Source organism: Astyanax mexicanus, chromosome 20, assembly GCF_023375975.1.
Source record: "Astyanax mexicanus isolate ESR-SI-001 chromosome 20, AstMex3_surface, whole genome shotgun sequence".
NCBI lineage: Eukaryota > Metazoa > Chordata > Actinopteri > Characiformes > Acestrorhamphidae > Astyanax > Astyanax mexicanus.
Genome location: NC_064427.1, coordinates 12,243,688 through 12,256,921, shown reverse-complemented (window position 1 = coordinate 12,256,921; position 13,234 = coordinate 12,243,688). Strand labels below are relative to the sequence as shown.

The window sequence follows — 13,234 nt, the reverse complement described above, 5'->3', positions numbered from 1 at the left end:
CTGTGTATAGCAGAAGCACTTTATTTCAGGTTTACTTTTTAAAGTAACAAATAAACAAAAAACTATTTAAATGGGGTTTTGAGGACAGTGTGTTTAAAAAGAAAACAACTGCCTTGATAATGTTCTGTATCCTGGAGTCACTGAGCTGCACCACGGCAGAAACTGTGGTAGCAAATGTTAGCAAAATATATTTATACACACGCCTCAGACTGCATGAGGCTGATGCACGTGATCATGGGTGCTACTCTAATTGACCTCTCTCTACGGTATTTTTGAGACCAGGGAGGGAAAATCCACAGTTCTTTAACCATAATAATTTATGCAAGACCAATAAATAAACACTGCTAAAAGTCCAAAAGCTTGAAACACCCATAGCTCAACAAAATTATACTGTGGTCAGAGGAAAACAAAAACACCAACTATTCAAACCCAAAAAGACAGAGAGGAACTTTATTACCAGGATTCTTTGCCCAGGCAGCCAAAATACTGCATCCCTGTTATGGTTCGGTCAGTCATGCTTTTGATGCTAACAATTATAGTGAGTAAACATCAATGATTATCATGACTTAATTACTAACTTTCATTCATTGTTAGAAATATTATCATGCATGGTTTAACTATTCTTTTAAGACCAAAAAAGCTCTTGGGCTGGTCTGGTGGTTCTTTTCAGTTCATTTGTTTGGGGTGGAGCTACAGTTTCCCATTAGGGATAAATTGAAATGATACCAGTGTTCTTTAAAGCTTGTCCAACCTAGCAACTGTCGCTATGGAAGAACATAAAATGTGTGACCTGAAAATGTTAATGTTATACATCTAAAAGGTGATGGACAGGTGTATGAATAACAGTCTTGAGTTGGTCACAGTCTGAGACGGAGCGACTCTGAGAGGGACTGGGCCAGTGGTTGTATAGGCTCTTGGGTGGGTGCAGGTGTGTCCTCGGTCATCTCAGCCTGACCAGAAGAGGGGTCATCGGAGCTGATCAGCAGGTCACTGTAGAGGAGACTGGACCCTTCATTCAGGATCAGCTCTGAGTCGTCGTCATGTGGTTGCTGGACACTCTACAGAATAAAAACTAAATTAGATCAACTCCTTCCCAAATTTAGCTCTTTAGAAAAACACCAACATGTGCTTCTTTAGTGCTTCTGACAGTGTGTGTGTTTTTGTGTGTGTGTGTGTGTCCACCTTGTATTCCTGAGAGCTGGCGAGGCAGCGAGCTACAGGTGCGCAGCAGGCAGGTAGCGAGCCACTGAGTGGAGGACCACTGTGAGTCAGGAGGGGCTTTAGATAACTGAACAGGTCAAGGAGACAGTCAGAATATCCACATCCTTACAATCACTGTGCCTTTAATACTAATATGTAAATGAGCTCTGTCCTTTCTAATCCTTAATATATAACAAACATTCTTAATATATAACAACAACATAAAGATTTACATCAGTCTATTGTATTGGCAATATTTCTATACTGTAACTAAACCAGTGGCGGATGCTGGTCTTTCAAGGAGGGGAGGCTCAATTTCGGCCTACATCTTAACACATGTAGTTTTATTTATACGTAAATTCTACTCTCCCTGAGATTGATTTTTTTTGTAAACAAAAGGCATTATTTTCAAGTTTTCACTACACAACAAAAAGGAACCCATTCTTTACATTGAACAATTACATAAAAAACGACGCTATGACATGAATAAACATAAAATGATCAGTAAAAAAAACATTACGCAAAATCTTTAAAGTTGGTAAAGGAAAAAAATGCAGGTAAATTTATTTCCTTTTTAATTTCCTTAAATAATCCCTTTATTAATTTAAATTATTTAAAAAAAAAATATGATAACAAAATACTTACTACTGGCCCCTGTTCATTTATGTCCTGAGATGGTTTCATCAAGAGGAATGGCCATCAGTACATTTTATTTGTTACAGCACTTCCAGTCAGCCAGCTCACTTTATCATACCAGGACAGCTGAAAATACCTGTTACTTTTCCCCACCTTTTACAACAAATTACTCTGAGCAGTTGATCTGCCCTGCTGTTTAACTCTTAAGTTTTTCTTCGTAAGGAAGACTATCAAATGGATTTTTACACTAAAAGATCGCTGATTCGCTCATTTCGCTGTCAATCAAAAAGGGACTCCGCCTCAGACAGATCATCCAATCATCATGTAGAAGCTGAGCGTCCGGGCCGGCCGAGGCCAGCCCACTGCCCCATAGACCTCCAGAGACGCTGAGCGTCCGATGGGCGGGACAAAGCCCAGCGTTTATCCAATGACTCGTCTCGTTTCGCCGCGCGCTTTGCTCCGCTATTGAGCTCTGTGGACGCTCAGCGTCCGCACTGTTTAAAGCAGCGCTGTGAAGCTGCGGGAATGAGTGAGAGGAAAGCTGCGGCGTTACCAGCAATAAGAAGCTGATTCTGAACTAAGTTCAGCGCGGTGTAGCGCATATTTAATCAGTGACATGTACACACAACAGTATATATTTAATATTTAATATTTTAATATTTTATACACTTCAATATTGTAAGTCGCTTTGGACAAAAGCGTCTGCCAAATGTAATGTAATGTAATGTAATCACTTATTTTTTTTTACATTTTAAGGGAAGCTGAGCTTCCCTTGCAGTCTTAGAGCAATCACCACTGAACTAAACAAGCTGTTTGTGCATTTTCACTTCAGGGTCATTTTTGGGTTAAACCTAAAGTTCATTAATTAAATTCATTAAAAGGAGTGTCCACAAACATTTGGCCATATAGTTTATGTGAGTTCCTTAATAGCAGAAACAAACAATGTTATTACTCCTATAATAATAGTTTAGCAGTGATCGTGCGACTTGCATTGGTCAACTACATCTGTTTAATTATACTGCTGTAATGAAGTATATCAAGTATAAAATTAGGGATATATGCCCAGCCAGTGCTCCATTTCAACACTTTAGTCGCATTGGCTTATGTTCAGTTTGCTGTTGGGTAGCAGTTGTCCAGCAGTTGTTTTTATGTGTAAACACAGAGTATGCGATGGTTAAATGTAAAATATTTTCAGAGATGCAATTTGGAATGATACAGGGTGCCCTCTGCTGTTGATACCTGAGGAGTACTGTTTTGCCTTATTTAACAGACACAGACATCTCTGAAGGATACTTGTGGTCAAACTTGTACCACAATCTGATTGGCCAGGCTGCACTGCAGCTTCCACTGACCATGTCATCAAGCTCTGTAATCTGAAAGAGAGAGATAAATGTATACACACAATTAGATTGTACTGTGTACATATATACTATAGTTACTATATATTATTATATTATATACAGTAGGGAAAATAAGTATTTGAAACACTATACAGTGCCCTCCATAATTATTGGCACCCCTGGTTAAGATGTGTTCTTTAGCTTCTCATAAATTGAGTTTTGTTCAAAATAATATAGGACCACGATGGAAAAAAAGAGTAAAATACAACCTTTAACTCAAGTGAATTTATTCAGTAGGAAAAAAATCCCACATTAAGAAATAATTATTTAACATCAAATCATGTGTGCCACAATTATTAGCACCCCTGATGTTAATACTTTGTACAACCCCCTTTTGCCAACAAAACAGCACCTAATCTTCTCCTGTAATGTTTCACAAGATGGGAGAATACAGAAAGAGGGCTCTTTGACCATTCCTCTTTGCACATTCTCTCTAAATCATCCAACGACCTGGGTCCTCTCCTCTGCACTCTCCTCTTCAGCTCACACCACAGGTTTTCAATGGGGTTGAGGTCTGGGGACTGAGATGGCCATGGGAGGAGCTTGATTCTGTGTGCGGTGAACCATTTCTGTGTAGATTTGGCCACATGTTTAGGGTCATTATCTTGCTGAAAGACCCAGTGACGACCCATCTTCAGCTTTCGGGCAGAAGCCACCAGATTTTGTTTTAAAATGTCCTGGTATTTTAGAGCATTCATGATGCCATGCACCCTAACAAGGTTCCCAGGGCCTTTAGAAGAGAAACAGGCCCACAGCATCACTGATCCCCCGCCGTATTTCACAGTGGGCATGAGGTGCTTTTCTGCATACTCAGCTCTTGTGTTACGCCAGACCCACTTAGAGCATTTGTTGCCAAAAAGCTCTATCTTTGTTTCATCTGACCAAAGCACACGGTCCCAGTTGAAGTCATAGTACCGCTTAGCAAACTCCAAACGTTTGCGTTTATGATTGTGAGTGAGAAATGGTTTCTTCCGTGCATGCCTCCCAAACAGCTTGTTGGCATGTAGATAGCGCCTGATGGTTGTTTTGGAGACTTTGTGACCCCAAGAAGCTACCATTTGTTGCAATTCTGTAACAGTGAGCTTTGGAGAACTTTTTATTTCTCTTATCATCCTCCTCACTGTGCGTGGTGGCAAAATAAACTTGCGTCCTCGTCCAGGCTTGTTTACCACTGTTCCAGTTGTTTTAAACTTCTTAATAATTCCTCTGACAGTAGATATGGACAGGTGTAGGCGAGTAGCGATTTTCTTGTAGCCATTGCCTGACTTGTGAAGGTCAACACACATCTGCCTCACTTGAATGGTATGTTCCTTTGTCTTTCCCATGTTGAAGATAAATGGCCTCTGTGTCACATCATATTTATACCCCAGGGAAACAGGAAGTTGTGAATTACTAATTAAATGTTCCTACATACTCTGATCAACTTCGTAAACTACTGTAGAAGTGACAGAAATACTTTTATTAAATTTATTTCCTAAGAATTGTTAGGGGTGCCAATAATTGTGGAACAGGTGATTTTATGAAGAATAATTATTTCTTAGTCAGGGATTTTATTTCCCCCTTAAAATTTACTTGAGTTAAAGGTTGGACTTTACTTTTTTTCCCATCGTGGTCCTATATTATTTTGAACAAAACTCAATTTATGAGAAGCTAAAGAACACATCTTAACCAGGGGTGCCAATAATTATGGAGGGCACTGTATATTCACCACCTATAAAGAATGGAGAGGTCTGTAATTTTTATTGTAGGTACACTTAAGCCGTGAGAGGCAGAATCTGAAATCTAAATTCAGAGAATCACACAGAAAAAAAGAAATTAATATTTTGTTCAGAAAGCTTTGTTTGCAGTTACAGAGGTCAGAGGATTACTGTAGTTCTTGACCAAGTGTGCACACACTGCAGAAGGGAGTCTGGCCCACTATTCCATACAGAACTTCTCCAGATCCTTTAGGTTTCGGGGCTGTCACTGTGCAACATTGAGTTTCAGCTTTCTCCAAAGGCTTTCTTTTGGGTTTAGGTCTGGAGACTGGCTAGGCCACTCCAGGATCTTGAAATGCCACTCTTTAGTTGCCATGGCTGTGTGTTTCAGGTCATTATCATGCTGGAAGATTCAGCCACGTCTCATCTTTAATGCTTTAACTGAGTAAAGGAGATTGTTGGCCAAAACCTTGTGATACATGACCCGATCCATCCTCCCTTCAAGTACGGTGCTGTCGTCCTGTCCTCTTTGCAGAAAAGCACCCCAGCGTATGATGTTTCCATCCCCATGATTCAAGGTTGTGATGGTTTTCATGGGGTTGTACTCATCCTTCTTATTGCTCCAAACACAGTGAGTAAAGTTGATATCAAAAAGCTCTATTTTGATCTAATCTGACCTCATGATCCTCTCCTATGCCTCCTGTAGATCATTTAGATGTTAACTGTCAAACTTCAGAGGGGCCTGTAATCTTTGGGATTGTGGTCTCAACTCTCTTCAGGTCATTGACCAGGTCCTCCCATGTAGTTCTGGGCTGATTCCTGACCTTTAGAGTCGTCTTTACCAAGGCGAGATTTTGCATGGAGCCCCAGACTGAGGAAGACTAACAGGCATCTTGTGTTTTTCTTCAACTTTCTAATAATTAAGCCAACAGTTGTGGCCTTCTTACCAAGCTACTTGCCTATTATCCTGTAGCTCATCCCAGTCTCTTGTGCAGGTCTACAGTTTTGTCCCTGGTGTCCTTACACAGCTGTTTGGTTTTGGCAATGGTGGAGAGGTTGGAGCGTGATTGGTTGAGTGTGTGGACAGGTGTCTTTTATACAGGTATCCAGTTCAAACAGGTGTAATTAATACAGGTGAGTGCAGAACAGGAGGGCTTCTTAAAGAAAACAAACAGGTCTGTAAGAGCCAGAAATCTTGCAATGAGACTTTCTGGATTTTTTTAGATCCTGTCTCTAAGAGCTAAAGTGTACCTACCATAATCACTACAGATCTTTCCATTCTTGTGGAAAAATTCTTATAAAAAAACTTACACTAATATATCTTATAAAGTACTTATTTTCCCAGTGTATAATTATTATATTGAATAATATACACTTTGATGTATTAAATATTGTTATTATAGGTATATGTTAAAATATATATATAATTTTATTTTACTTTAGTGAATTAGTAATTAGTCATTTGATTTAATCTGTTTGTTTATGCAGTTCTAAACCTTTTTTACAGTTAGTCCAGTAAATATGGATCCAGTAAATATACTCACACACTCCTCCTCATCTTCTTCCACACCCACTCTAGAGAAGATCAAAAACAAACATGGCCAAACATCCGTCAGATTATTTTTTTAATAGAAATCTAAAGACATTAAATACTTCCAGTCTATACATATAAGTGTAAGTGAGTGTAAATACAGGGATAATAAATCAATGTGAACAGACCAAGTAATCAGTGGGAATTAATCAGTAGGAATGACCAGTGTAAAAAAAAAAAAAAAAAACATTAAGCTACAGCGCCCAGGGAGCAGTGAGAATTAAGGGCCTTGCTCAAGAGCCCAACATTATCAGTCTGCCAGACCCGGGTATCAAACCTAAATGTAAATGATGGTCCGGTGCTCTAACCGCTGAGCCACCACTGCTCCATGTGAAACAGTGAACATGCATGTATGTTTGTATGTGTGTGTTCATACCTGATGTTCATTTTGCTCAGTACAGGTGTGGTGCCTCCTCCAAACACCCACACAGTGAAGAATACAATGAGGAGTGTGGTGGAGAACATCATCTGCCTTGCATAAGTGGACGTATCTCTGATGGACAGGGCAAAGGCCATAGCCCCCCGCAGCCCTGAGAGGTCACAATACCCCTTTAAATTTGGCATTATTTATAATAAAAGCATGGCAAACAGTACAAAAATACTTTTATTGTATCTAAATTTGATGAATAATGAGAAGATGAGGATTAGCTCATTAAGCTATCTGCAGTTTTACCTGCGAACATCATGACGTGCTGGAAGTTGTTACTTATGCGGTTGGAGCGACCAAGGTTCAGCAGGAAGGACAGTGGGTAAATATTGGCTGCTCTACCGAGGAGAATAGCTAGCTGTGCAGGAGGCAGTCAAGGGTATTGATGTAAGCCTAAATATTATATCACTACTGTCTGAACAAAATCTTTCAACTCTATAGGACCATTCAGTTTTATATTTTCAGTAGTAAATGATAAAATGACCAGGATGTGTCATCAGACACATGTAAAGTTCGAGCACTGTCATCTATTTTCAGCAAAGATAAGGTCAGTATTTTATTACTAGAACCGTACAGTATATGATGGATATCTTACACACATTCTCCAGCCATGGAAGCTAGCAAGCAATCCTTAGGTGCTACACAGCCTATAAAGCCTTGGCTACAAGACAGATGCTGAGGTGCTACTGTTCTGCTAAACAGGTAAATAAGCTACTTCAGCCAAATAATTTCATAACCACTAGGTTTCATTACTAGAAACATGCATTTTAACTTGTATTGCTTGCCTTCATATCAGTGGTCTGTGTGCAGCTGGGATAACAAGGCTAAAAAGGCTGCTTGCTACACATGCTAACACAAAATGCAGTCAGTCACAACGGAGGAGCAGTTTTTTTCTCCACTATGATGTTCTGACACCATTATCCACTGCAGGAAGAATAGTGGGTAAAATATTAATAATAACAAAAATAAGTAGCCGAGAGTTTTTTTTTTCCAGGATACAAAAGAGCCAGAGATGAAGGCGGGATTGAAGACGTGGTTCTGGTATGAAAAGAGTGTGAGGCCCATGTAGGAGAAGATGAAGCTTTCAGCCAGAAAATTCAGCAACTCTGACAACTGAAGATCCATACACACACATATTACAACATAAACTGTCAATTCATAGTGAATATGTCATAGTGGATAAATAAAAAATCACAGTGGACACTGAATAACTCATAGTGTATACTGAAAAAGTTATAGCAAACACTGCATTATTTATTGTAGATACTAAATAACTTATAGTACATACTGATTAATTCCTTGTGGATACTGAATAATTTGCAATATATACAAATCACTAATTCCAAATACTTTAAAATAAATAGCAGATTCAAAATGCTTAATACAAGATACTGAATTGTTTATTGCAAATGTGTGAAAAACATCTGTGTGTGTGTGTGTGTGTGTGTGTGTGTGTGTGTTTACCTCCTCTGTTCGTTTTTTGGACTCTGCTGATAGATTGCTGCGAGTGTAGTGAGCCTGAGTAATTCCACAGAATAGCACAGCTACCACACCTAGACACAGACACAGAACAATATGAATTTAATTCTTATATCAAATTTCCAAGGCAACAGTGATACAATACATATATTTGCATGGTTGATAATGGTTACCAGTGATGTTGCAGGCCTCAGCCAATAGGAAGGTGCTCCAGGACATGAGGAAAAAAAGAGTGGTCTCCAGCAGTGGAAAATTCCTCAACCTGGTCAACTTCGTCACCTACACATGCACACACACATACTGAGTTATTTATTATTAACATCAAATCAAAGTACCTGCACTCCTAAAATAACTGTTGCATAATTTAAGAGTTGTGAACTGTCATTCATAGAAGATGTGGTGTAAAACACTGCAGTGAGTGTACATTAGAATAACTCATATCTTAGTAACATTTTAGTCTTTCATTCCATAATTCATTACTCATAATCTGCCCAGAACACTAATAGAAAAGGTCACCAAATTTCATTGAAACAACTTAGTTCACAAAATATTGCAGCTAAATAAAGTAAAAACTCAAATTAAGTTGGTTTTACTTAAATAAACAGTGTACCTATCAGGTTTTTTAAGCTTTTTTTTATCTAATCAGCACAGATGATGCCATCTTTCCTGATCCGATTTCAAAAGTCATCTTAAAGTATTATTTGAATTTAGAACACTAAACCAGCCAAATTAAATCAAATTGATTAAGAACTAAAATGACTAAATGCCTAAACTGAGCTGATGATAAGGTCCTCACTGATCTACTGCAGTAGAAGTGAGTAGGTTTACCAGAGCGGTGATGAACCCGGTTGCTGTGCCGAGGACTAAGGATCCGCTCAGGACCCCAAGGAACACTCCCAGAGACACCAGTATGGCTTCTCCCTCAAAAGAGTGGCTGCTGGATCCAGATGGCTGATAGGCTACAATAGATCTAAACATACACACAGACACACACACAGAAAAGCTATGTATACAATACATAAAAAACTACACATGAAATGTTTAATCATGCTTCAGATGGAATTAACCAGTAACTGTCCAAACAAATAGAGTTTGGAGGCTTTAAAGATCACTTTTATAGGGGAGACAGATCACAGATCTCCTCCACTGATCTCTTGAAAGAGCTGAGAAGTGGAGAGGTTAGTGAAGTTAGTTAAGATACACTCTGAAGTTTTACTAAGATTTTGCAACTGCTATTCCAACTATTTAAGCGTCAGGGATATGCTAATTAGATTACCGTCTTGCTGTGTGAATGGTGTGAATTAATTTGCAGTCCAAGGAGGACAAGATTAACCATGTTTGTTTTTCTGGCTAAGCTGAAACTCTGAGATCGTGGTTTTCGGTTTTAGTAAATATTTAGTTCATTATATTTAACATTACAGTAACGTAACTTGTTTTTATAACAATGTTTCATTTTAAACTAAAAACTTTTGCAATCAGATTGTTCCGTGTTCAATCCAGTTCAGACAGTTCAGTTCAGTTGTTATTGTTGTTTTTCTTCTTCAAAGTATCGTTTTATTATCAAGAATCATGATACTACAGATGGTATTAGTATCAAAGTAAAAAATCTGGTATCATGACAACCCTGTGTGTGTGTGTGTGTGTGTGTGTGTGATGCATAAGAACTCACGATGACAGAACAATAGCTACTGCATCATTCAGCACGCTCTCGCCGAGCAGCAGAGCATAAAGATCCACATCCACTTTTAGATCATTAAAGATGGCCAGAACAGTCACTGAAACACACAATTCAACACAGTTTAACCACTCAAACAGCAGGCATGTTTTTTACTATTCAACATGAATTATTATATTATTATTATATAATAAGCTTTGTTTATTGAGTTTTTTTCAAGTACTTGGCATTTACAACATAGATATGTTCATAACTTGCATTCAGTAACAACTATGAATGATCCAGTGTCTATTATGAATTATTCAAATTCTAGTATAAAATAATCAGTGTCTACTACGAAATATTATTCATGAATAACTTATATTTCTAATCCAATTTATAATCCAATACAAACTATGCTGTCCTATGACTTTCAATACTCAAAATCTGCTATGAATTATGAAAATATTACTATAAATAATAAATATAGTGTCATCTACGCTGGATTATTTAGTTTATTTTATGAATTATACTTAATAATTTTTCAGTATTCACAATTCTACTACACTGTAAAATGTAATATCACTTCTTTCTCAAATAACACTAGTGAACTGATTTCACAATATCCTAATAATTTATGATCCTAATAAATGTTTGTATAAAAGACTGTAAATAAACAAATACACCTGAGTAAACTACTTCACCCATTCCTGTTCTTCAGTGAGCATGTGCAGAGGAGTGGTGCATGAGAACTTTCCAGATACTGAACACATGAAATTCGCACTTGAAATTCAGTCAAATTTAATTTAAATGCTAGCTCACACTTTGTAACTCACACTCACTGAAGTATATTTTAGTTGCTGTAGTTTAATAGATTTTATTTTACTTAGCTCCAGATTAACCCATGCATCTTCTGTATTGGTTAATAGCATCTAGACTACATACTGGTGGTGAGTTCCATAGTGGTAGAGAGAGACGCACGTTATGCAAACCAATGCCAGAAATCAACAGGTATATTAGATTAACTTAACTGGTATCACTTAGTAACATTGCCAACATTTAAATTGTAATTCAGATTTACTATGCTATTTAAACTCACAACTCTAAAGAACAACTCAAATAAAATTGTGTACACTTAAATACTTAAATAGTAAACATAACTTAAATAATAGCTTCTTTAACACAAACGGTTTCCCAAATTCGAACTAATCAACTAATCAATTTTACAGCATTTCAATTATTTATTAACCACAAACAATTACTTAGTATCTGCTATGATTTATTCAGTAACTGCCATAAATAATTTAAATCCACTATGAATTATTTAGTAACTACTATAAATCAGAATATACTATTAAATACTTGGTGTGAGCTGCAAATCATTTATAATCTATTAATGGTTAATGATATATAATTCAGCAATTCAGTAAGTTTTTACGGCTCCTGTAAACATATATACATATGGGTTTTGCTCTCTCTTTACAGAACATTTTCCTCACCTTTACAAATCTGAGTAAACTGTGTATTACCTGGATCTGTGGCAGAGATAATGGCTCCAAAAAACAGACAGTCTGTGAAGAAGAAATCTCCTCCCAGCTGACCGACTGCACTCATACATGCCACAAATCCGTACATCACTAACCTGCAGAAACAGCAGCATTTACGATCATACAAGCCTAAAAGTAACTATTATCACCCAACAGAGTAACTATTATTACCCAAAACACATGTACAATCATACACTGACATATATCAAAACTAACTTACATATATTTTATGTGAGTCTATAACGGTTTTAAAGTCTATAAGAATTATGCTAAGTAAATCAAATAGGTTTTGATGAGGGAGCCACGCCTGGGAGAAGTTCAGGAGGTGGTGCGAAAAGCAAGGTCCGGGTCAGCACCAGGGTCAAGCGGAACTTCCTATAAGATCTATAAGAACTGTCCCCAAGCTTCTACTCCGGCTTTGGAAGATTCTAATGGTCATCTGGAGAAGGAGGAAAATAGTGCAGCAGTGGTGATTTTGCAGAGGGTGTGTGGATTTCTAAGGTGGAGGACTTCAAGAACATCAGCCAGTTTCACATCATCTCGCTGCTCAGTGTTAAAGGTAAGATTTTCTTCAGCATCTTAGCTAAGCGACTGGCAGAGTTCTTTCTCAAGAATAAATACATCGACACCTCAGTGCAGAAAGGCGGCATTCCCGGGATACCAGGGTGTTTAGAGCACATGGGTGTGGTCTTACAACTCATCAAACAAGAGGGATCTAGTGGTACTATGGCTAGATCTGGCCAATGCCTACATCTCAATGCCACACAAGCTGGTACTCGAGACTCTGAAGAGGCACCATGTTCCAGCTGCTGTTATAGACCTAATGTTATATTATTACAGTGATTTCAGCCTCTCTGGAAGTTCAGTAACATTAGAATGGCACAGATTGGAGGTAGGAGGTATAGACAATTTCCGCTTCTTCATACCAGAAACACCAATCCCTATGACAAGTCTGGCCTTCAGGGAAAATTCAAAGCGTGGATTTTCCAACATGGAATTCTTCAAGAAAACTGTGGCCACTGTTACTCTATCAGTTTCCAATCACCTCCATCCCAGAGCTGGACAGGAAAGTCAGCTGTTAAGGATTCTGAGCAACATCACCCTCTATGGAAACACTGGCAAGCTTACACTCCCCTTAAGAGCCATTGAGGAGAAATTTAAAGTCTTGTCATGCTGGAGCTCACAATGCCTTGGGAAGATCGCATGCAGGAGGCCTTTGAGCAGAAGAAGGGGAAACATGATGTTCTAAGTCAACAACTGCCACAGAAAAGGCTGGAAGGCTAGGTGCCTACCTGTAGAGGATAGGTGCAGAGGCTTTGCAGGCCAGTCTCTCTGCAGAGCTTATGCTGCACTCGACATTACAGGGGAGAGAAAGAGGCAGGCCATCTACAACCACACAGAGGCAGCAGAAAAAGCCTCTGAGTGGCTGATTAAAGAGGGCAGATCCGTGGCCGAGCGCTGCTAGGGTAACCTAAACATGGGTGTCTGATGTTCGAAAGACCCGAAACACCTGATGAACTCATGATAATGTGCCCTAGCACTGCATCTAAAGATGTATCGCACATATACAGCCGACGAACACAGTGATATTTAAAAAGTGAAA

At 38.4% G+C, this 13,234-nt stretch overlaps 1 protein-coding gene across 1 annotated transcript in view; it reads right to left on the bottom strand.

Annotated features, from left to right (window-relative positions):
* The window catches only part of slc9a6b (solute carrier family 9 member 6b), a 28,268-nt gene continuing 15,034 nt past the window's right edge, over positions 1 to 13,234 (bottom strand). The window contains exons 5-16 of the mRNA XM_007259410.4: positions 11,614 to 11,726; positions 10,100 to 10,205; positions 9,259 to 9,400; positions 8,604 to 8,709; positions 8,416 to 8,504; positions 7,951 to 8,064; positions 7,198 to 7,309; positions 6,901 to 7,054; positions 6,478 to 6,508; positions 3,130 to 3,209; positions 1,183 to 1,288; positions 1 to 1,058 (exon numbers count right to left, since the gene is read on the bottom strand). Coding sequence (XP_007259472.2) covers positions 858 to 1,058; positions 1,183 to 1,288; positions 3,130 to 3,209; positions 6,478 to 6,508; positions 6,901 to 7,054; positions 7,198 to 7,309; positions 7,951 to 8,064; positions 8,416 to 8,504; positions 8,604 to 8,709; positions 9,259 to 9,400; positions 10,100 to 10,205; positions 11,614 to 11,726 — 1,354 coding nt within the window. The 3' untranslated portion in view covers positions 1 to 857. The remainder of the gene's footprint in view (positions 1,059 to 1,182; positions 1,289 to 3,129; positions 3,210 to 6,477; positions 6,509 to 6,900; positions 7,055 to 7,197; positions 7,310 to 7,950; positions 8,065 to 8,415; positions 8,505 to 8,603; positions 8,710 to 9,258; positions 9,401 to 10,099; positions 10,206 to 11,613; positions 11,727 to 13,234) is intronic.